Here is a 26,080-nt window from a genome sequence, read left to right as displayed (position 1 = left end):
TAATTTTCAACAAACTTCAAAAGATAGCTGGCAATCTGTTCTATTTTTTGTGATTTATTGTCCTTAGTGTAATGTAAGCTTTTTTTATTTCCAAAACAATGGATTAAAACAATTAGGTGTTTCACTACTTCTGGATGGAATAAAATATCCTTCAAGATTGACAATGGTACGATAAGGGTTATAAGAACTTCCTTTCATTAATAAATAATAACAAATAAACGTTGATTTACCGTTTTCAAACGTTGTCGTAGAGACACCAATAATGCAGAACTTATTGGACATCTAAATAAGACACTAACAACAGAAAACATTTAAAAAAAACCAAAAAATCGTTTTGAATGATCGGATAGTGAAGTTGCATGGTTTATCTGACTTCTTAAAAATATCAATAGAACGTGTTGCTTTTATGTTTTTATATGTCCATGATAAAGCTCTCTGCAAAGTGGATTCTGCGTTCCTCAGTGTTGACCAAAAATAAAAATGTAATGATGATTCTTAATAGTATTTAAACGAAACATACCGGAATTCTTCCTCGGTATGTGTCAATGGATGAAACATTATTTCATCACTTTAACTTGGATTAAAAACAATCTTCATCTGAGTGGATAGCAACTCTTGAAACTCGTCCAAAGCAACCAAAATCGCAACAATCAAATTGCATTCAAAGTACTTTAATTAATATTATCATATATAAAGAAATAACTTTAATTTTTTTAATTAGGTGTTGCATTGAAACAGAGTTTAGCTCAATTCCAAACTATGGATGCATAGAAATTTCAAATGTTTCATAAAGTATAAAGTATTATAATTAAATTTGTATATGTAGCAAATGTTTTTTTTTAATCCTTAATGTTGGTCAATTTTTAACAATTTCGATTCATTTTTTACGTCTTTATTTCATTTTGAAAATAGGGGGGTTTAAGGAAGTTTTGGAGACAATCACAACAATATTCAGTTTTCTAAGGCATGAGGGTCGAATGGAGTCAAAAATAAATTTTTGTACCTGACATTTCCTTATAGAGTTTCTAAATATAACAAGGGGACAGGAGGAATTGATCATTTGGAGGCAATAAAAACTATCTATGAAGAGAGAGCTGGAAAGGTAAATGGTCTATATTTACCTGATCATTAGTGCGTCTCTTTTTCAAGCCTGCCGACTTACGAAAGCTAGAAAAAAAAGTATATCTACCGTATTTATTCTTCTTCTGTCATATTCACTCTGTCTCCATCTGTTTTTTAGAGGATCAGCTAGTGAAAGATTGAGAAGCGACAATGACCATCACCTTATTAGGTTGATCTCTCAATAGAGAGGTTACACAGTTCGAATGTCTAAGGAAAAGTCAAATATTAAGGTAGACTAAAAATTTTTTTTGTAAATATACTTTTATTAAATCAAACTTTCCCAGGGAGAAAAAAAAGTCAGTTAAGAAATTTACTCGTATGAAATAATAAGTTAAAGTAAGAAAAAAAGTTGTTTAATTTCAGATATAAAAAAATGACAAGGTTATAAAAAGAAAATGTACCTATATGGCAAACTAAAAAAATTATTTGTCCATCGAAAAAATAGTAATAATTCATGAAATAATTCATATGCGATAACTCACAGTTTATTCTAACACTGATTACTAAAAATAAATAAAATTACCAAATAAATAATAAATAATTTTTTTATTTCATTATGATAAGACATACTCATTTTAACATTACCCTTATCTTTCAAAATATCTTTAGAAATAAAGTTTGTTTTATCTGAAATGAATCAAGGTAAGAGCTGAATCAAGAGATAATTTTAGAGATGTAGCTATATGGACATCAATTATGAAGAAAAAAAATACAAAAAAATCTCATTGGCTTAACCAAAGGGATTGAATCTGACTGGACCGTATTCCTTCCTTGGAGGAGCTGGCTTTGGAGCTGGTGCAGATGCTGGAGGAGAAGGAAGAGGTCTGTAGTATACAGGAGCTGGCTTGGGTTCTGGTGCAGGTGCTGGAGGGGAAGGACGGGGCCTGTAGTAAACAGGGGCTGGCTTGGGTGCTGGGGGTGGAGGAGGTGGTGGAAGAGGTTTATAAACGGCGGGAGGAGGAGGTGCTGGCTTAGATGGAGCAGGCTGAGGGGGAGTAAAAGGAAGGATTTCTCCCTCATACTTTACGTCAGCGACAAATCCAGAGTCTTCAATGACTTTATAAGTCACAATTTGAGTACGGCCGTCAGGGAGAGCAACACGATATTCTCCGTGGGTTTCGGCACCATTTCTGTCTTCTTCCAGCCCAAAGTTTAAGGTTTCATCATCAACAACATTGTAGTTGAAGTTATAGGCAGCTTGCGGTGCTACGGGTACAGGAGCTGATGCAGGGTATTGTGTAGGGTATTGCGCGGTAGCAGAAACTGCCAAAAAGGCAAGTACGATAAAGACCTGAAAATATCACAATGAAATTTTGTTGAATGTTGTCGTTGTACATAATTAAAATAGTTATAATTATTTAATAGTCTACCTTCATATTGAATCTCTCTTGAGCAAATGATATTGAGTTAAGAATTGCAACTATCTTTTATACTAGTCAACGTTGCAAAAACCTAAAAAAAAAATCAAACACGCCCAAAATGCGTCAATGAGCGTCAACATGTTTTTAATCGTAAGTACATTTTATTTTTGTTGTTTTCTTTTTTTTTAACAGAGTTCCTATTTTTATTCCTTTAGTATTAAAACGCATTTAGTTAACGTTTATAAACAATATTATTATAAATTACCAAGTTTAACAAATTTTTAAAGTTCTCATAATTTATTTATTTATTCTAATGCAAGATTTTTTGTACTTTCTACTGCATTTGTATAGTTTAAGGCCAGATTTCAGAAACTTTACACCTATATATCTGTAAAATTTAGTATAGGTACTTAATATTGAAGTGCAAGTCCAAAAATGCGCCCAAAATGCGTCAATGTGCGTCAACATTTTTTTAAATATAACTACAATATATTTTAGGTTGTTTTCTTCCTTTTTTTTTGAACGGTATTTTCATTTTTTTTATTGATCATGAAAATTATTTTGGTCTATGTTTGATAAAAACATTATCATAAATGACCAACAATCTTCTGATCAAATAGTTTATGCAACTACATTTCTGTTTTTCTGTACTTCATTTGTAATTATACCATAAACAATTAGACATTTCAACCATTTTTTTGTAAAATGTAATCATTTGAGAAATTATTAAGTAAAGTTAAATCAATCAGATCACAATATTCCACTCGCTAATGCTTTTTTTTATATTAATAATTGTAAAAAAATGGACGTTGGAAAAGTGTCTTATTTTTTTTTTTGTAACTTGAACATTCAACCGTGTTTATTTTTTTTTTCGAAGTTTTTCTCATTGTTATTTTAATGATAACATATAGTATAAAGTAATCACTGATTTGTTTTTGTTGGCAACATGAAGAGTGTTATTTTTTAAAGCTGTTATTACCATTCATACATTTTTCTGTAGATAAAATCGAAGTCAAAATTGTAAAGCCGAGTCTGTATGCTCATGGGAGAAACATTAATGATTGGTTACCTTTGTTAAACTCAATGTATACTGGAGAATCGACAACGGAGTAATTTCTCCTCATGTTCTTATTTTATACCAATACGACTTGTTTCTTCTTTTTTTTCGCCTCACAGCTACTCGTAACAAATTTATTAAAAGGTCGTCATATACAAGCTGGATTCCTTTCAACTATTTGTCAGTTTGTTAGTATTACTATACAAATTTAGGTTTCTTTTATATTTAAATATATACATATCTAAAATGCTTATGATTTATAATTCTACACATAAAGTTGACTGAACTTTTTAAGATGCATCTTCAAAAAGGAACCAAGTTACTTAACATAACAAGGAAGAGTTAATTGCTCAATAAGCAAACTTGATATGTAAGAAGTTGGTTTACTAATTTGCTTACGCATGCATAGAGGTGTATAAAACATGTCCAAGAAAGTGGGAGCCGCCTTTTTTAGTTGGCAATCTAAACAGGTTTTTTTAAAAGCTGTAGTGATTATTATTTAATTTTTAAATATATAACATATAAGTATAAAGTAATCGCTTTTGCATGTACTTATGAAAAAACAAATTGACAATGAGCGTTTACTCAAGAGTTAAAAATGTAAGTTCTTTTCGATTCGGACTAGATTAGAGTATAGACATCGAAGTTATTCCTGCCTATATGTATTTATTATTTACGGAGTGGAATTTGTGTTACTTACAATGATAACAATCTGTGTTTCTCTCCGCCATTTATGAGCAGACATACTCGTGGTTACACATTACACGTATGGGTATGTTCTCTCCTAAGGAATAATGATAATGTCTTCAGAAGATATACACACTTTTTAATTTGCCAACAACTACAAAAATCGCAAACTCAAATGCTTCAGATTTACAACCTTATTAAGATATAATGAGCATATCTAACAATCCCCTGCCAGCAGTCACACAAATTATTATGTAGCTATTATATACCGCGTGGAAACTTGAAAAGCTTACAGACTAGGAAAGAAAAAAGAAAATGGCCCACCATTCTATAATTATACATTGAACAAAAATCTTTATTATTCTTTATGTGATACATAGGCAATGTCAAATTGATTTATTCTATTCGGTCACCATGGGATTCAAAGATGGCGACAAGCCTCTTCCGAAAAGAGTTGCAAGTATTGCGAATAAAGTTTGGGTCCGTGCAAGCCCACTTTTTGTCGACGGAGGCCTTAATGGCTTCAACGTTCGGTGACAGATACTACAGGCACCCCATCGATGTGCAGCCAGACAGAAAACTCGACGGGATTGACATCTAGACTATATGGTGGCCACATTCTCTTGTCCAAGAAAGCAATGTTGTTGGCTAAGAAGGTCCAAACGCGTTGGTTGTAAACAGGAACTGGTAGTCACTTGGTGCCTGGTCCGGACTGTAGGGTGGATACATAAAAGCTTCCCATCTGAGCTCCTTGAGCTTTTTGTGCTTCATGAAAGATTTGTATAACATGGCGTTGTCAGGTTGTCTCATATTCACCCCGCTTGTGTTTGATCGCCAGCTTCAAATGGTTGAGTTATTCATAGTAGAGGGCCGAATTGGGGAGGGGAAACATCGCTCAAACCACTGTTGTACAACATGAATCGAAAGAGTATCGCCCCGTATACATCGTCAATTTTCATTGTCACTTTTGACGCGTTAAATATTGCAGCAATTATCTTCCTTTAAGACATCCATACTCAACACGCGATTATTCACGTTTGAAACAGCCAAGTGCCGTACTCGCCAAAAAAAGATTTGAGTACACCCACACCTTTATAACTCTTTATCGTATGATCCCATATGACCAATAATGACCAAGATATCCATAGGTAAAAAGAATGGACGGGAAATACGAAATAACTACAAATATTACTCTTGATTTATGATATCAAAAAGTATGGGCCTCCAATTCTTCACCACCTTGTAATATAAACTCAACAAGATGCATCCATAAGCCACGTATGACATGGTAGAGTGGCTATCAACCATAAGCCAAAATTGCATTTATTAACAGTATTATCTGAACATGAAAAAAGACAGAATTAAACCTATATAAATGTTAAATATCTCTGGTTTCTTTGGGTGTTTGGAAACACTTCGAAAAAAGTTTGAAAGTTCAATTATCAAAAAGTAATTACAGTATTGTTTTTTTTATTAAGAACAATTTTTGTTTTACCATTCTTTCTAAAATGGTTCAACTTTATTAAATAAGTGAGAGTAGATGTTTTTTTTTTAGATGGCCAAAAGCCAAAACATATTGCAGCCAGGATTGATGGGATATCCAACATTGTATACAATATTAAGGAGAGTTAGTATAAAACTGGACGCTACAAGACGAGGTTGAAGAATACAATTCTCCATTAAACTGTATCATTCCAATAATTTTGATTATAAACAACATTGTCCGCCACCAGAGATTAAGGGAAATCATTATAAGACTTAGTGGTATTCATTTAAAAAGCTTATGCTAACTCTTTTTTAAACATTGGATAACTTGTTTGACACACGGTACTTCACAAGGGTGCTTAGACATATTTGTGAATATTATACTTGATTAGATCCTATTTATTGTTATCATAAACATAATTGAATACTTTTTACTGTTATCTTTATATTTTAAATTAGTGATAGGAGAAAATAATATTCAATTTTGTAGAATTTAAAGAATAAATTATTTCTGAATTAATAAATTACTATCGAAAAGGTCAGTTCTCTAAAGAATAAGACATCATAGAAATGTAAATCGGAATCAAATAAAAAATACTAAAAATTTATATGATAACTCTGACAATTTTATGACTCTTTGTCACGACGTTTCATTAAATTAGCTAAAGCAACTATGAGATGAATGAAATATGGTAAAAATACAACTTCAACTCTGTATCAAACAATGACAAAGGCAGGAATTACTCCGTTTTTTCCCCGTTTTCTATCCTCAATTCGACTTTGAGTCCAACGAGTACTTGCATTAATAACACCCTAACAAATCCTCCGTATTAATTTCTGTCTTTCATCTGCACATGCACTCGTGGTTATACTAAATTGTTCTCAGCGTCGTTACTTTTCACTGTATCACACAACCTTTCTTCCAAAATAAACAGAAAATAAAATGGAAAATAAGATTATATAAATATAAAAAAGGTGTCACATCAGTTGGTAGTCAGACAACTCTTCCCAACTATGGAAATATTGTTCAATAATTGCCCGGAATTGATGTTCTCTCTTAGACATTAAAAAAAATGATAACTGATTTAGAAAATAAAAAAATAACTCTGTTAGATTGCCATCAACAAAAGAATCGCACACTAAAAAAATGCTTAGGTTATATAACCTTACATATCTCTCACTCTCCTTTCATTTAACTTTATCACATTCATCGTTCGGGAAGATAAATATTAAGAGCTCATGAAATACCCTTTTTAAAACCTTCATTATTAATTTTTTGAAAATATGTTAATAACTATAAAACATATAAAATACTACTCCTATAAGAGGGCACTTTAATTTTCCGGAAGTGCAAACTGTCTCTGTTGATATTGGCACAGCTATTCTATGGTCAACCTTATTAATTTATGAAATGGCTCAATAATTATTTAAACCATGGTTAGGTAATTAGTAAAGTCTCAAAAGGCTCTGGTTACCGTTCAGGATGAAAGCCTCGACGCTTTCTACGTCAAAAATTAGGAGGTGCTTAAAAAAAATCAACTATGGTTCCTTTTAGTGATTATTTGAGAAAAAGAAACATAATTGAAGGATCATATAACAACATCAAACTGATAAGGAACAAACATTTGACATCTTCTGAGAAGTGATTCAAATATCAGGAAGTTTGAGGCAAATTATTCAACGACTGGAGGAGTATTTGACCATTTTGCAATATCGCAAACAAGACTACTGACCATATCTTATAGAATTGTGGGCTTATAACAGAGTCTTATGAGCAGATATAACATGACTTGCTCGATATATTTGGGCATCGACTGATTTATATTGATTTTGTGGGCACTAAAATTTTCTAAGGAGGAAAAAATATTATCTAACGTTAACTACTAATTCCTGTTAAAGGACTTAAGCAGTAGTGGTGGGAATTTTGGCTTTTTTTAGAGAACAGTCTCTTTTGGCTCGGTTTACTAAAAAGATTATAGGCTCTTATAGCTCCCAAACGGCTCTTCAATCGATATAATACAGAGGGGCTCACAGGTTCATATTTTTTTGGATGTTGTGTTTTTTGCTTGTATGGTTATTTTATGCTTAATTGTTCTTCGATTATTATGATTTTTCTTATATCTACCATTGTTTTTATATTTCGATCACATATTTTTTTTAATTTTTTTGCTTCTTTCTTAATATTAAAATCCCTTTGTGTGGTCTTGTTCTTTGCCGTATGTATGAATAGTTTCGTAATGAATGCATGCCTGTACTATTTTTAAAATGTATGTATGTATTATGGTAAACAGCAATACATTCTTAACTAACTAATATTAAAATTGTATGGTATGTGGTGTGGTAAACTTGTTGCTTTGGAGTATGCAAAGACTTTCATATTCGTCGGGAGTAAAGTTAAAAAGAATATGATCTATCTGAAATTCACATAGAAGGTGGAGTCAAAATATGAAATATACAAGTTATTAAAAGGATTTCCAGTCTTTTGAGGTGGACAAAGATCTCAGGGGAGTAACTAAGGGTTAAATAAAATATTAACAAATGTCTTAGATGGTTTCAAAAACTGGGTAGCTTTATATATTTCTTGTATTGAATCGGGCCATATGGATACAGGAAAGTTCACTTTGCTCCACCGGAAAGTTCACTTGGCTTCATTCACCACCAGAAAGTTCATCCCATGACAAGCTTATCCTTAAGCAATTTCATCGCAAGGAATGTTCATTCCAAGACAACTTTATCACAAAAGAATAAAAAAATAACTTTACATAATATAATATAAAATTAAATATGTACTTCAAATAATTAGCTCTACAAGGTCCATAATTAAGACTAAAGACTGTTCAGTTAAGTACTACAAACTTATAAATTTTGGTCTGTGATAATATAATTCCACTTTATTTCTTCTTCTTTTAATGAGTTCTAGTACTGACGGTCTTTTGAATCAGTACTAAGACTGGAAAGGTTCAATTAAATACGAAGCAACGCCACTTTATATTTCTATATAGAATATATCGATGGAAAACTATTAATTTGTATTCATTTCTGGTCATAAAAATACCACAATTGTCATTAACAGGTATATATTTTTTAGCTTGACATATACAAATATATTTTTACGTTTAAATGATTTATATTATTTAAATAATTACAAATATGTATAGGGAAAATATAGTTGAAATTTATGTTGTTGGAACATCGAAGACTATATGTACTTAAATACTAGAATTTTTTGATTTTCATATTTCTTCATCTTACCAAACCTTGCACTTATCCTTAGGATTCAACTTACTTCCAAGAGGACAATTATAGGCTCGAGCAAAGTCCTCACTATTACTTAAAGGACCCAAAACTCGAAATTTCTCTGGAGCATGCTCATCATTGAAGACATGGGATTTCAAATGACTTTTGGTATGTGAGGCGCACCAGGGAAGAGCATAGCCTAAGTAGAACATTTGTTCATCAGAAACAAAGTCTAGAGCGGGAAGACCCACGTCAGAACGATTCTGTTTCCATTCTTTGTATGCTATTTCAGCTATTTTGAGCCCTCCGTGATCTGCAATGTTTTCGCCCAGTGTTCGATTTCCATCAACTTCAAGTCCAGATAACTGGAATGAAGAGTATTGTCGTCGAATACAATCCGATTCTTTACGAAATGCTTTGACAGTCTCATCATCATAGAGCTGTTTATAAAAACCATATTCGTCATATTTGATGCCAGAGTCATCAAAGGCATGAGTTATTTCGTGAGCTGAAAGCATAAAATATACATTTAAATGTTTGTTTATTATGTTAAAATTTTTAACAATATACAATAAGATTAAACGATTATTTAGAAACAGCCACCACAACTTGAAACATTTATATAACAGGGGGGGGTCATCTAAGCGTTCGCAAGCAATGGAAAAAATATAAGACTCTTATGACTTGACTTCTTAACTGATTTTATTAAAATTTTCACAAAAATCAACATTATAACATAAATTTGACTTTCAATTAAATAAATGTTCCTTTAGCTTGGACCACATGTTCACAACATAGTCGGAAACGTCTCACTGTGTTCTTGAACGTTACACTGGGTGAAGTCTTGAATGCCCTCCTTATCCAAGCTCTCAGGGATCTTATGGTGCCTTGGGGACCTTCATTGGACATCTGTTCTACATTGCCCAATAAAAAAATTGTCAAAAGAGTTCAATTCGGGTGAGTTAGGAGGCCAAGATCTCGGTGCGACGTACACCATATTCCCAGAATCGAGAAAATCGAGTATTATTTGGCAGGTCTGGTAGGATGCTCGGTCTTGCTTCCATATCCAAGGTTGCGTAGAACATTGATTTAGACCTTGGCTTTGATTTTCAGGCACTCTTAGAAGATTAAAGGCGGCTTAACAGCCCCTCACTGCTACCAATGCCATGAGCCATAACTTACTATGGATTCTTTTCATGATCCTAGGGGCATTATACGGACTATTTTTAACCTTCTATTGTTTTTCAAGTGATGCTTCTGGGTTTGACATAAATATTTCTCGTCTGAGTACAACCATACAAGATCTTTAACAGGAGCCTTTTGTTTTAGCTTGATCAAAGCCTTGTTTCATGTGATTCTGTTCTCCCTATTTAACAGGTCAGAAGCTGCCCCTGCGAAGTGAATAGCTGTGGTATAGTAGGTCTTCAGTGATGACACGATGAACAGTTGACATTGGTGTTTCTGGCTATCGAATTCGTCGATATATTGGATTTTTATCAATTTTTTTGTTTATTTCCTCAACAAAGCAGGACTTTCGACGATTTTGCCGCTTTCTGGTCACAAGGCTCTTGGAAAATCATCGTCAGTGGGTTTTCCTGCTCGAGTAATTTTTGGACGAATAAAATATCCACCTGATCGCTTGAAACAAAAAATGAGATGTCTATTTTACCATTAAAATTGCACAAAAGAGACTATAGTGCAAAACGTTTTGTTCCTGATTGAAAGAAAGCGGGGGTATGTTGTCGTAAGGAAGCATAAGGAGCAATTGACAGGGATGGGATGAGACCAGAGAAAAAGTGCGAACGTTTAAAAGAACCACCTTTTATCTACTGCCATAATTTTAAATGATTAGGCATACAAATATTAATATTTTTAAAATATTGTAAAAATATAATATTTTAATATATAGTAATTACATTTAATAGGTTTATCTATATTGAAATATTACGTTATTGAACATGCTCTTGGCAACAGTTTAGAATATATTTATGGTAATTTGTAATCCAATAACAATATAATATTGGCTTAACTACTTTTTATAGAGAAAAAAGTGAATTAATCATTCGAATATTAACTTGAACTTTATATACACCTATATTTGCATTGAATATAGGAACTTAAATAAAGATACGATTGCTGAATTTATTATTCCTATAATGGATAATAATTTAATATAAGTAAATTTAATTATAAATAAGAAATATCCATTCTTAATTAAGCGTCTATTAATCAAAGCAGAAGTAAAGTTTATCTTTTTTTATGTATGTTATCCGTAAAGTCACTTTAGATTCTATAGTATACCTCCGTTAATACTTGATCTAAGAAAATAATATGAGTTGTGGACTAATTTATGACAACGTGCACGTGCACGTGTAGCTAAAGTTCATGTTAAAAAAGAAAAGATAACGAAGTACATTATATAAAATAATAAATAATAAATTTGACTTGAAATGAAGTAGAGCAATGAGTGTGTCTAACTGAGCTCAGCCAAATATCGCTGTAGAGACTAAAATACTCCTTGGCTAATCACGTTATATATATATTTTTCTCTTAAGCTTTTATTAATATTCTATTATTCTTGAAGAGAGAACGTATAATTAAATAGTAACTGCGCGTGATGATTGTGATGATTAAAAGCATAGAGTAACACTGATTATTTAATGTAATAGGTATTTCATCTTCTATATTATAATAGCAAAATTATGTCTGTATGCTTAATAACTCTGGGCAATGCCGGAAACTACCGCTAGTATTTAATAAAATCTGATGAGTGTATCAAATAAGTGTACTTGGTGGGATGTCGTTCTCGATTCACAAGAATCGTCACGTCAATTCACGTGATGTAAGTGCTGTTTTGATTGGCAATGAGATAAACATTGGTAAAACAAATCCTTTAATTATATAAAATATAAATTGTTTTATCTAAAATTGGTCTTGGACTCAGTTGCAAATACTCCTTCTACCAAACTTATGTACACTAAAAGTATTGAGTATTCCATTGATCTTACATTCATTTATAGGTTATATAATTTGTATGATATGTCAGGGTGGGATCAAATGAGTGTATTTTCGTTTTCGGCTCATAACTCTTTAGTTTCAAAAGCTATAATTTTTTGAAAAATACTTAAATATAGCTCATATTGAGGGCTATCCTATAGAAGTGTAATCAAGTATATTTTTTTAATTGTATGTTTTTAGGGGCAATATATGCTTTAAAAAATATTGGCGGACAAAAAAACCCAAATTAAAGTTTTTAGAACGCAGAGAAAAAACATAGGTATACTTTTTATATAGAATAATTCAATAGATTAAATCATAAATATTTAGGAGTAACAAGGATTTTCTTCCTATTTAAATTAGGTTAACCAAAAAACGGGGCTAATGTAATTAAAATGAAACTGATATATAGATATGTCAATAATGTGTAAAAACACCATAAAAAGATCCTGGAAACACTTTTTGTGGGAACATATTCTATAAAATTAACTTGTTTCACAAGACAATGTTCTTTAGATGATATCTTTGATATTTTTCGAATAATTAATAGGGAGCTCCACTATTTAAGATTATATTTGAACACTAATCATAAATTATTAAGCAATTTTCCTTCAGTCACTCTTGATTTTCTAAATGAGAAGTTGGGATAGAAAGAGAATTGGAAACATAATTCAAAGTGAGAGTCGATCATGAGTCATGGGCTACTCTCAATGACTTATCACAAAATATAGGAGGAAAGAAGATTCACTGAAGATTTACTTGTTTAAAATGAGTGACCGAATTTTTTTTTTTTTTTTCAATTATTTAATATGATGATGACTTAAACATGAAATTCCATCGTTTTATATTTATAAAGTTCATATAAAAGATACATTATTAAAAACTTTTATTTACACTTTTATTTTACACTTTTTACAATATTTTTATATTATCCGAATAAAAATAAATTACCGACTCAAGTGTATTTATTTATCCATGAAAATTATCATAGTAATTTCTAAACAAGTAAAAAAACTAGAAAATAAAAAAATGAAGTTTTTTCTTTAAAATTTCATGATCTTAGGATGTTTTCTCTACAAATACTTGATTTTCATCAAAAATTGTTTCCAATTTCCTTTTTTCGATTACTACATAAATATCCTGTATTTACTTGTTTCCTCGAATTTAGATATTGCTGTTTCCCCGATAAAAAATATAAATAAAAAATAATTTTTTTTTATATTCATTATTAGAATGGTTTCCTTCTATTAATAGATTTTTACCCGAAGCAGTAGGATCAAACATAATTAAGCTTGTATCAAAATGTAGGTAAGAGTCTTAAGATGAAAATAGAGTATCCTTTTTTCTTGAAAATATCAACTTTGTATTTATGCGCGAAAAAGTCTGATACATTCATTTAACCCAACACATGAGATCAAAAAGTCCACCTGACTTTTTTTATCTTAATTGTAATTTTCTAAAGTATTTTTATTAGAAACTAGTGCTGCCTAGGTAAAACTAATAACTAAGACATGTAATGCTAACATACAAATATGAAACATTTGAAAAGTTAACCCTTTTTCATGGGACAAGTAATTTAACCATAAATATACCCATTAGACTCCAGTCGACCTTATTCTGCATTTGATTTACAAATTCATTTGAATATGTTCCTGACCTATGGCGTTTGTATTGATGAACACAATCTTAGTTTGTACAAATTTTAAATTATATAAGTTCATATGTACAAGTTACATATATCCTTTCAAATAATTGAATTATATAACTAGCAATGCAGAAAGTGTAATAAATGTGCATTTACTTAGATAATCAATATATTATTAATATAACTTTTGTCTATTTTAATAAGTATAGAAAAAAATGATTTTTATATTTGTAAAAAAAGGTTTTTATGTATTCAAATATATTTACAAATAAAATGTCAGATACAATAACTGTGGTAAAAAGTAACTCATAATTTTCCAATAGATGGCTTATGCAAAATATATTTTGCGTTGTGCAAGTGCGATTGGTATATGATGGTTGAACGATAAGATTACTATCTAAAACAACTTATTTTTGATTCAAATTGAAATTGTCGTACGGGATTATCACTCTCTATGATCCCAAGTCAAGGTGTACTTGGAAATGTTGCTATAATCTGATAAGACAATCCCAAACACTACCTAGATGACAGGCGGTTCAGTGACAGGCTTCATTGAAAAAGTTGTGTGATTGTTTGACTCTGCTTCATTTGAGCGCGGTTCAAAGATGGACAGCACATTGGGAAAATACGACATATATTTGTAAAGGGCGAAAACGCGAGCCAGACAGCTGAAATTTGAATACTATTTATGATCCAGATACTGTAACAGTCAATTTCATCCAATGTTGGTTTCCTCGTTTCCTTTCCCGTAATTTTGATGTCAAAGATGCACTACGCTCTAGAAATCCAATCGGTGAAAATATGAATAAAGTATCGAAAATCGTCGAGTCTGACTGTCATGTAAGTGCTGTTTTCATTGGCACGGAGATAAACATTGATGAAAAAAAAATGTAAATAAAATCTTGATTTTTTTACTACACCCCTTTTTTAAACTATTTAATTAGATGTCAAAATGCTTATTTTCTAGCAGCACCCATGGAACATTTATAGGGCACCTCAGTGTGCCACAAAACCTATTTGAAGAAATCTTGATTATAAAATAACTGATTTGAAACTTTCATGGGATAATTATCCAGCCCAGAAAATGAAATATCTTCTGCGTATTATATTCTTGCTTCATCTTCTTTGTAAATTCATCACTTATGATGTTCTTTTCGTATTGATTTTTATAGAATATAAATTCATTCGTTTCTGAGTTATTAATCATTTCTGGAATTAATGATAGAAGTTTCAAATAACTTTTTTATGGTTTCCGTTTATTTGTCTACCCAAGCCATAATACAAAAAAGTTAGTCTTATTCTCTATTGAATATATATTGTTTGGTAATAATATATTAAGTTAGAAATATTATTTCTTCGACCACCAACTATTTTCTCTAGCTACAATTTTATATAATGAATTCAAACGAATAAAATGTAGTAGTAAAAAAGTATGCAATTTATTTACTAATGATTATAGTGACATATGTAACAATTACTAAGATTAAGTTATGCTTCAGATAACTATAAGATCAATTAGTATGTTGAGGTGGCTAAACATCAGATATGGCTTGAAAAGTAACATAAATAATAGACGGGGTTTCAATTCAATTTTAGACCTACAAAGGCATCTTTTAAGCACTCTAGAAAAAATAATTTATTATCAAACATTTTTAATTGCATTACAAATAAAGAATATCGATAAAAAAAGTAATTTTCAAATGGATATAGAGCCCAAAAAACGTCTTTTGAAGATCGAAACGTTGGAAAAGTAACTTTTTTCATTAAAATACAACATAAGATCTAATTAATAAGTTACCTTACAAAATTGGACACCCTAGTACACACGCTAAAATAAAAATATTATAGAAGATGAACTTTTTTCGTGAACATTGACCTTTTATATAACCTTAAAAATTTATGTAAAATATTAACTTAAAAGGTTATATAAATACTGCTTCAAGCATAAAAGGCTTTAATAATCACGACATTACTTATTTTCTAATTATTACTTTGAAAATAGATAAAAAATACGATTGATTAGTGAAAATGTAATTTTGTGGGAGTGTTTGGCAGCCAATTTTTTTTGACTAACATATGTAGTCACGGGAAAAGTTGGACTAAAACTTAATTTGCCTATTTTTCATAAATTAACCCGCTTTCTACTATTACATGTACAACTTGTAATTTTTACAATCTAAAATGTATCCATATATGTATCAAAATCATTGCAACAAATTTTCCTTGCAAGAATTTTTCATGAAATGACATTTATCTATGTAAATACATTTGTAATAAATACACGATTGGACAAGCTGGAGACTTGTCGTAGTTTTATTCTGAATAGTGTTTCTTTATTTTCCATTCCTCCGATACTAATTATTTTATTCTTTAAGAGGGGACCTCTATGCATAAAATAATCATTTATGAAGATTTGTTGAGTAATTATAAGTGTAAGTTTTTGTTAGACTAACAAGTAACATTGATGGTTATACAGCATTATCTCTGACATCACGAATTGGATGATAATTAAACGAAACGCCTTTTTGGGTACGCCATGTTAATATTTTACAACATAAAAAGACAACTTTCTTCAAACATACTTATAAAACTTAATTAAATGGCTCTATGAACAAAAAAGTCATAACATCTGCGTTAAATACTACTTGATGTAAATGATAAACACTGATATTTGAAATAAATTAAAGTAATATCTACTAAAATTGGGTGGATTTTTTTTTAATTAAAGAAATATCTACTAAAAATGGCTAGATTTGTGCTTCTTTTTTTTTTTTTTGATCGATTAGGGACGAAAAATTTTAGGATAGATTTTAGGATCAAATATTGAATAAAAATTTCAATGGGATAAAATATTTATGGACACCATAAATAACATGGTTGATTAGGCCCCCAAAGTGGCCGTCATGAATATCGATGAAATCATGTTACAGATAAGGAGTTGGATTTATGTTTATTTCCTACATATAACAGATACTCTCTTCCCAAATAGTTTTTTAACTGTTTCATGTTAATTTTAGGGTCTTTTTTTCTGACATATTGGCAAGTCATATTTTTTACAGCTATATTATGTTTATTTAGAATAAGAACTAATCTTTCATATGTTTGCAAAATAAATGCAAATAAATTATTCTTGTCCTAATTTAATTTACATTACTGCTAATTTACTTTCTATATTATAATTTGTTGTTGATTACTTACTCGTTAATTATTAGAATAATTTAATTTATAAGGAAAATTGTTCTTTAGATCACTCTTTCCTCATAGTTAAGAAATCGACAAATTTACGAATGAGAATACTATTTAATGTACAACCTAATATAGTCATGGCTAGTGTTGTGTCAGTACTTATTTAGGACCAAGGTCCAGTCCAGTCCCACTTGTTGGTCGTTAAACAAAGTAAAATTGATCTCTCGTAATGTTTGTATTATTTTTTCTGTTTCTACCTCATAAGAGATAACATCAAAGAACTTAAAGAATAATTTTAAAGACTGAAAGAATGATCGATTAGAGTTATGTCTCAAGATAAGTTTGCCCCTCATGCTGACGTCCACTCTAAGTAAACTCAGATATCGGTTTCCTCAGGGACATTGGTATCTCTTTCTTATGACATAAGAATAAAAATCTGATGCAAGCATCCGTTCAAAAAACTTTGTTCAAGCTCAAGCTAATTATCATACTTAATTGGATGATAGTTTGTCAAACCTCGTAAATACATGTTTATTAAGGTAGTGGTTCCCAAACTTTTGTGCCCAAGGCAGAACATAAGACCAATCTTTGTATTATTATAAGCTATTGCAAATAATGTATGATTGTCACAAACGGTATGGCACACATGTACTTACAATATATTGAATTTAATTTTAATCATAAATAGTTGTCCAATTCAAATACACATATACGAGCGAAAAAATAAGGGCCATTGATTTGTAATTGAGTGGGAGTGCGCTCATTTCTTTGAAAAATGAGTGGGAGCTCGCTCAGGATTTCTTGAGTGGCTCTGCAAATAACCAATAACTTTGTTCGTAAAAATATGCAAAATGGAATACTTTTGCAATATATCTGCAATAATCTTAATACATATCATGTATCTTATTTGCCTTTACTAACCAGCGAAATTTATAGGAAAAATTCAAAGGATCAATTCCAAGACTGAACCGAATCAAAAAGGACTGATACAAAAATGTCAAGTCCAAAAAATGAAGACCATTATAAGATTGGATGTCATTCAATCATTGTAATCGTATGGTTAGGGTTATGTCGGGCACAATGTCTAATATCTGCAACATATTTATATAAAAGAAAATTCTTATAAATTTTGATATTTGCTGAAATAATAAATATAATCAGAAAAAAGAATGGAATGAAAAATAAAATGATATTTAATATTTGTAGGTAGATAATCTTTAATAGATTCAGTACTCACAGATAGATGAAAAAATGAATTCATTTGTTATGCGTTATGTACTTTTTATGTAACTTCAACAGAATCAAATTCATGAATACGTAGTTTCTTACTTACATATTTAGTATTCAAATATATTTTTTTCCAAAGTCAGCCTTATCGATAAATTAAAGCATTTACACAAAGTGCTCACACTTAGATTGGTGAATGAATTAACGCATTGTAAACAATGTACTTCTTAAAAAGAGAGCGAAACATAGTTTGCCTCCCAGTCATTAAATTATGTAGAAAATTCAATATAAAATTTAATTATTAACATTGTTTGTCAAGTTTTCTTACCATACAAATTACTCTATTTTGGTTAAATAAGAATCTTGCTAAGATTGTTAAACCAGGGGTTAATTGTTATGAATCTGTAATTTACAATTGAAATCATTATGAGTTAAAATAAAGTTATTTCTCACGTGTCACCTTTTCAATAAAAATAGGGTTAATCAGCAAGGGCTAATACCAGATGAAAACGAAATAATCCAATTTACAAAAAAAATAAAAGAAATCCTATGATGCATACAGAAAAAACATCTAACAATTAGTAATAGTCGGAATATAATAGGTATGTATACTTAAGTTCATGGAATTTTCTTATTTAACGTTTAATTTTGTCGTATAGAAATAACAATCTGATAATTAAGAGTGTTTATTCTTTTGAAAAAACAAAAACCAAAAAAAAAAAATAGCTTTGATTAATTAGACTCTTTGTTTGTTAATCAAAATTATGCTGAAAAAACTTGTACAATCTAATTTTCTTGTAAAAATATACTCCTGTTAAAAAAAAAAAAAACCTCCCCCAAGAAAATATAAATAATTTAGTATTGTTTGTACCATTACTATCATCCGATTTTTGAGTAATAGACAAAGTGAAAGCTAAATGATCGTTATGGAATATGTTAAAAATTATTATTCTTTAAAACAAGTTAACCACAAATGGCGTTGCTAACCCTCAAAAAGTTTTAGCATTTATTTTATATATTTATAAATCTTTTTTGATGTTATAACAAATGGAATCCAAAATGGGTGGACAAATCATTCTGAAATTTAGCAAGTATACGTACAAAATAACCAAGCATGTTCCCATGGTATCTTTTTTACCTCTGAAGTCACAATAAGGATGCTTTTGACCGAAACAAAACCTACTTCTCTATGTAGATATCTTTCTCCTTCTCTCTATCTCATCTCTTTTTATATATTTCTCCTTCTCTCTCTCTTCTCTTTCTGCATCCCTCTCTCTGTCTCCTCCCTCTTATCTTCTTACATCCACCTCTTTGGATCTTTTCTTCTACTTTCATTCTTCGTGGCTATTCCCTTCCAATCAGACCTGCAGTGCCAGCGCCCTCTGCTGGTATATATATATATATATATATAAAATAAACCTATTTATATAAGGGGTTAATATAATTTTTGGAGTTATACCTCCCTAAATGATGAAAGCTAGCAACACTCCTTGGGTTACCACCATGAGCAAAACATGGTCTAGTGTTAACTGGTTTTGAAGCTTTTTGAGAATAATCAAGATTTTAAATGAAACTCAAGATCAACCAAGCGTGTATGGCACTCTTTGCATGTATCAGACTCCAAATGCACTTGCATTAAAAAGCCTAGTGGGTTTGATTTATCTCTTGTCCATAGTTCTTTCATCCTTCAGATGAGCTTAGTTTATAGTCAGCAAAAAGACAATCCAACTTCCTTACACAGTGTACAGTGTGCTCTAAAAAACTCTAGTTTAATCAAATATGTCAATTGTTTTTTATAATTGATATGCCATATTTTGATAAGATCAAATAATTTTAATATACACAAACAGCTAATAATCAGTTCTGCGAGGTCACATTTTATAAATAATAAAAAAATTAAGTAGAATTGACTTTTTTTGTAAGGAATAAATAACTGCGAGGAAAAGGCAGAACCAAGATAAATAGTACTGTGCAATTAAGACCCATTTTTATATCAACTGTCTGTTATATGATTTTGAGGGCAAAAAATGAATTAATACAATAAAGAAAAGAATCTTCTACATTTAAAATATTATTCGTACGCGGAATTATATTTTATTATACATTTGGAAAACAATATATACCAAATAAAGACAATAATGCTTCTTTCAGAGGGGAAAATTGACAACACGACGATCTATTATATAATAAAGAAGAAAAAAGAATAAGCTCACGCATGAACCGTTTTTCCTTTTTTAATTTTTAAACAACATGCAACACAAATGTACTGTACTTATAAAAACCCAGATACAAATTACTAAAGCCATTCATTAGAAAAGTAATGAATTTGTATATAAATATAATAAAAGCTTGATTTAATTAGAGCCTAAATATTTAAGAGAGTTTAAAAATGGTTTTGGTCCTTATCAAGATTCAAATTTAATAATTGTAATAAATCAGTGATCGATGATGATTTATTTGGATGAACGAGTATATACTGATATGTAAATAAATATTTTCAAAGGAGTTGAATAATAATAAAATGTATTGCAAAAAATTACTGAGGCAAGAATAGCCACTCTTTGACACCATTCCAAATTTAAAGTTTTACTTTGAACTAAACGATCTCATTTACTACCAATTATATATCTTTTTCATATAATTTTTGATTATAAAATTTAAATAATTTTATAAATAGCTTTAAAATATGCACTATTAGCGTTGTGAATTGTAAGCATTTTGGGTATGTAACAATACAACAAAAATTCACGTGGTAACCCTGAAAATTTAAAGAATGTTTAGGAACTGTCAGGATGTTTCATAAGGTTATACACTTCATTATATTAGCTGTGATCAGCTATGATATGAAGAAAGTAAATAAAAATCTATCTCCTTACCAAAGAAGAACAAATAGGGGGAGGACTAAAAATTAGAAAATTTGAAAAGCCGTTTTCACTCCTCCATATTTTCATTTTGTGTCATTTTTAGCAAACTTTTCAACCAAGAGTTGGTAATTATACAATTTTCTGCACTTTTTATTCAATATTTCCCCCTCCATTCGGTACAAGTGCTTTAATACGGGGATGAACAAAAGCACAGGTGGCATTGATGAAGTCTGAGGACAAGTCGTTCCTCCGTATACACGGCCATCAGGGTATCAAAATTCGGGTGGGAAGTCTTGTTCGTCTTGTCCTCCAAGACTCACCAAACAGTGAAGTCCAAGGGATTCACTTCGGGTGAGGAAGAAAGCAAGACGTCTTCCGGCCAGAAGGCACACATGCTCTACCTACAAAAATGCTGCACCTTCTTGTGCAACCCCTTTGGTAAACCCATAGTTGTCTCTAGGGAACGTGCTCTTCAATCATGGAAAGACATGATACCTGAGGGCTTTGTAGTAGACATCCGCGTTGACTGTCTCAATTTCCTCCTTGGGATTGACTTGTGCGCGGAGGAAATCCCAAACTCTCTGTCGTTTTGCTTGTTACTCGGACATTTTGATCGTACAAAAATAAAACAAACATCAAATTGTAGCTTTTTCATTTCTTTACAATATGGTCAAGTACACAATTGTCATACTTTTATAGCTGAGGCTAGACGGCCTCGAAGAAGGTACTAATTTTTGAGTCCTCAACTTCTAGGCATTGAAGAATGTGAGGGACAACAAAACTCACAAGCTAAAAAATGCTTAGGATTTCCTCATTTAAACATTATTATGAGTGTGATTGATGTAGTTTTTTAAATAAATATCTAAGAAAATAAATCACATCTTATTAGAAAAATCTCAAATTTTAATTATTTGGAACTCATTTTGTGTTGTCATAAATAACAATACAGTCTAAGCTTGTACAACTACCCAATGAAAAATCCTCTAAATTTTCATAAAATACTCTATGTGAAAGTTCGATATAGTATACTTAGTATATTTTAATTATGGATTTATGAAGTTATAAAGCAAAACGGAAAAAAATAATAACTTTGATGAAATTTATTAATGACTTTTTTACTTCAATCTCTTGATTCTTTTTAATTAAACATTCTTTTTATAAAAGTTAAAATAACATTTGTATAAGTAAAAAGTTTTGAATCAATATTCAAATTTAAAAAAAAAAGTTTTATTCTATTGAAAGTAAATATGATTTTGCATAGATGTAGACTAGACTGTTGATGAACATTTTAATAAAGAGTGGCCTACACAACTTTTTCTTTTTGATATTGCTATCAAAAAAAAGGTGAATAAATATTTTTCAATAATTTTTTATTTATTTGAAAGCCTTAACATTCCGGCTAATAATGGAACACGACTTTATTCATATGGCCGCCGTCGCTGGCCTTACAGTAGCCCATTCTGTCGACCCAATTTTTCAATACATTTTCGATTTTTCAAATAGCTGCAATGGAGACTCCAATTTCGAGTTTCAAATCGTCAATCGTCTTTGGATGGTGTGCGTAACATTTATCCTTCCTCACAAAAAATAGTCCAACAGAGTCAAATCGCAGCTACGAGGTGGCCAGTTGACGTAGCCGTTTCGGCTTATGATGCGATTGTCGAAGACAGTGCGCAAAAGATCCACTGTAACGTTGGCTGTGAGGCACGTAGCGCCATCCTGTTGGAACCAAATGTCGTCAATGTCTTCCTTTTCCATTTAGGGAAACAAAATATCTTCCAACATGGTCTGATAGCGCTTACCATTGACCGTAACGGCAGCTCCTTGCTCGTTTTTTCGCTTTCGGCAACAGCAGCACTGTTTTCGATTGAGTGCACTGGATGAACACGGGAACGCGTTGTTTTATCCATTAACGAACCAGTTTCGCGCACACGCTTCACAAAATGCCTGGAAGGCGCTTTATTTCGACCGACGTAATTTTCTTACAGTTTTGTTTGAAGACTCTCCATTTTGGAAGTAAGTTTTCAGTATTTTCCAATTTTTTTCGAGCATAAACTTAACCATTTCGTAAACCGGAGACTTTTAAAAAAATATTACACACAATGAGAATGTTACTACTGCTGTCAAACTTCAAAAAAGTGGTAGTTAAAAATGCAACTGCTAGATGGGCCACCCGTTAATATGTGGAAGTTTTATTATAAATCGACATATTGATAAAAATCATTTTAAACTTTTTTTTTTATAAAAAGTTTATAAAATAATGTTTCATTGATTATTTTTAGACTATATTTTATGGTTTAGTTTTCTGCATGGTCAATATACGAATTTTATTTTTAGCAGAATGTTTTTTGTATTAGTTTATTTTAAGAGTGATTAAATGGTTTTTTTTAAATATTATTTTATCCAAACAAGGGGGTCTGACACAAAGGCGAGCAGTGCATTACTCACATGTATTACCCTCTAGTCGGTTCCTCTCTCTCTCTTCTTCTCTAAAAACACGTGACCACTGTCTCTGATAATCAAGTTGTTTACCAGTCCGCAATAAATTATGTCTGTAAACATGGGCGTAAAGTAACTATGTCATTCCATTACTTGTTTCGATATACCTTGAAATATACTTTTGTAGACAACACAGAACGGGACTAAGTCTAATCGTTGCATCATAAAGATTTCCCTGCACTTCGAAAATGGGGTACTCAAACTTTTTCTGACTCTACGTATCTTGGGGATTTACCGAAGAGCCAATGGGAGTGAGTAAGGTGTTGGTCGTATTCTCTTCTTATTAAACTCTCTACCATTTATATTACCGAGTAACGTTTGGGACAATCATAAAATAGGCGGGAGGAAGTCTCAGCCTCTCTTCGACAGAAGGAACACAGTCTTATCTCCAAGGCGGGCCTTGGACTTATTTGTGAACAAGAAGGATTTGACATTCAGTAACGAAGCCATTTTTGGTGGGAGTCTATCAAATAGTTTGTAAGAATAATTCTTGTGTCAAAGGAATTGATATAATTGTTCAAGTTTAACCTTCCTTTTCTTTTCTTAACTATAAGTGATGATTCATCAACCTCGAGCAATTAATCATTGCCGTTTTAATTTGTAAGTTGAAAGAACTTCGAGGCCCTTGAAGAATGGTGTGAGAGGACCAATATCAACTGACATATTAGTAAATAACAACATTCTTGTCCTTTTTGATAAAATGAAATTATTAATATTGTTTTCACTTAGGAAAATAGCTGTCCGGTGGAGGTCAAACTTGTGCTTGTATAAAATTCATCCCGGCTATCTAATCTAATCCAAAAGTGCTTTGGATTTTAAAAGAGGCGTAACACCATTCATAAAATACTCAAAGGATTATCTCATCCACCTCCAATCTTTATCAGCCTTCTTCATAGCTTTTAGTAACTCCAACGATCCCATACAAACTCTCTTACGGAAGGAGTAAGCATTTATCTTTAAAAATAGCCTTTTGATTCTTTCAGCCCAGAAATCTCAGCTTATTCCTTATCTTTTCAGACAAGAAAAATAGAGCCATCTCCACACCGTGTCTATCCTTAGTACACCAATACCTCATTGTCGAATTAGTGAGTTCATACGGATCCAAGAAATGTATACCCATACCCCCCCCCCCATCAGTATGTTGATTCAAATATACTTTACATCTAGTGTTTTTTATACAGTTCCATTCCACTTTAATTAATCATTGGAAAAGATCTGCAATTTTTCCTTAATAAGGAAAAACTATCCATTAAATGATCATTAATTTATTTGGGACTCTCTTTCATTTCCTGCTGATACAATTGATATGGAATTCCCCATAAGGAAGTGCATCAAAATCATGTTTAAGTTTGACTGATATCAGTAAAAAATGTATTTATACGTAGGGGTATAGATCACAAATAGAAATTGTGTACACTTTTTCCACATGTTGGATTGTTGTAGGACATCAAAAAGGAAATTACATCATCTTTTAAGTGAATAATTTTTGCTCAAGTTAAAAATAATAGTGTTCAAGAGCTACAATCACATTTAATCAGTGTTATCTGCAAGTATCTGCACATAGTAATGAGAGGCAAAGGAAGAGAAACTTATAAATGCATTGGAAAATGAACATCCAAATCATTCAAAAAATGTGTTATGTGTAAAAAAAAACACAGAAAAATTAAATTGTTAAACATGTTAAAAAAATGGCATACTTTATAACTTAGTTGAGTTTTAAAGCAAAATATGTAGCAAGTAAAAAGTGACACAATATGTGAAGAAAAGTCCCAAAATATTTTCCCCGTATTTTATATTAATTATTAATAATGTGAAATATGCTCATAGAGATCTTTAAAAATGTAACATCCCACAAAAATATCTTAAGATACTTTATAAATTTAAATGGGTTTACACATAAATAGACGATTATCAACTGCCGATTAATCCATCATCGGCTAAATTGATAATTGATGCACTCTTAATTTAGACATACTGGGCGTAGAAAAATACTGAGACCTGTCTCTTAGTAGTCATAAATATACTCATAATTGATCAGGCTACTGTACATCGAAAATTTTATTTTAAAATATTTTTTACTATAACAATTCATTATGAATCTGGCTACCATCAGTCACAATCCAACCGCCTTCAGAACTCCTTGCACACATTGTTAACGTAGTCATTATTCATGATCCTCCACTGCTGTTCATTGGATGTCTTTATGGCATCAATATTCGGGTGGCGGACTTTGTAGGCCTTCTTCTCAATTTGCCACCAAATGGAGTAATCTAGTGGATTCAGATCTGGGCTCTGAGGAGGCCTAAGTTTCGGGACTAGAATTTCATGTTGCTACCCATTCACTCATGTACAATATTAGCAGAATTGTCCGGAACCCCTTCCAGCTGAAATACGTACGTGACCTTGTTGGACTTATTTATGGTCTTGGTGATCAATGGGACCACTTTCTTCTTCAACTCCATCAAGTAGTCCGCTGCAGGTAACTGGTATCAAACAGGAAACCAAATTGGAAGGATTTTTTCTCCAGTTGATGCGACAACTCCCAACATCATCACAGAGACCGGATAATTAGTCTTTGTGACTGTCCTGATGCTGTTGTGCTTCAGATAATTCAAGAGTTGTTGAAATCACTAAAGGCGGAGTTCTTTTTGACATTGGTAGAGGAATGACCTCTCAATTCTACTAAGCGACCTTCCTCCAGACTTTTGGAGGA

General features: G+C 31.3%; 2 protein-coding genes across 2 annotated transcripts in view; both read right to left on the bottom strand.

Annotated features, from left to right (window-relative positions):
- Positions 1-1,653: 1,653 nt before the first annotated feature.
- Positions 1,654-2,531, bottom strand: LOC121132527 (uncharacterized). Its single transcript, XM_040727945.2, has 2 exons — positions 2,493-2,531; positions 1,654-2,413 (listed from the first exon to the last, which is right to left on the bottom strand). The coding sequence occupies exons 1-2, from the start codon at positions 2,496-2,498 to the stop codon at positions 1,853-1,855; spliced, it is 567 nt and encodes a 188-aa protein (XP_040583879.1). The 5' UTR covers positions 2,499-2,531; the 3' UTR covers positions 1,654-1,852.
- A 6,241-nt stretch (positions 2,532-8,772) lies between these two features.
- The window catches only part of LOC121132528 (endothelin-converting enzyme homolog), a 171,150-nt gene continuing 153,842 nt past the window's right edge, over positions 8,773-26,080 (bottom strand). The window contains exon 6 of the mRNA XM_040727946.2: positions 8,773-9,457. Coding sequence (XP_040583880.1) covers positions 8,961-9,457 — 497 coding nt within the window. The 3' untranslated portion in view covers positions 8,773-8,960. The remainder of the gene's footprint in view (positions 9,458-26,080) is intronic.

This window comes from Lepeophtheirus salmonis, chromosome 2, assembly GCF_016086655.4.
Source record: "Lepeophtheirus salmonis chromosome 2, UVic_Lsal_1.4, whole genome shotgun sequence".
Classification (NCBI taxonomy): domain Eukaryota; kingdom Metazoa; phylum Arthropoda; class Copepoda; order Siphonostomatoida; family Caligidae; genus Lepeophtheirus; species Lepeophtheirus salmonis.
The sequence above is the reverse complement of the archived record's forward strand: the minus strand, read 5'-3'. Positions and strand labels throughout refer to the sequence as shown.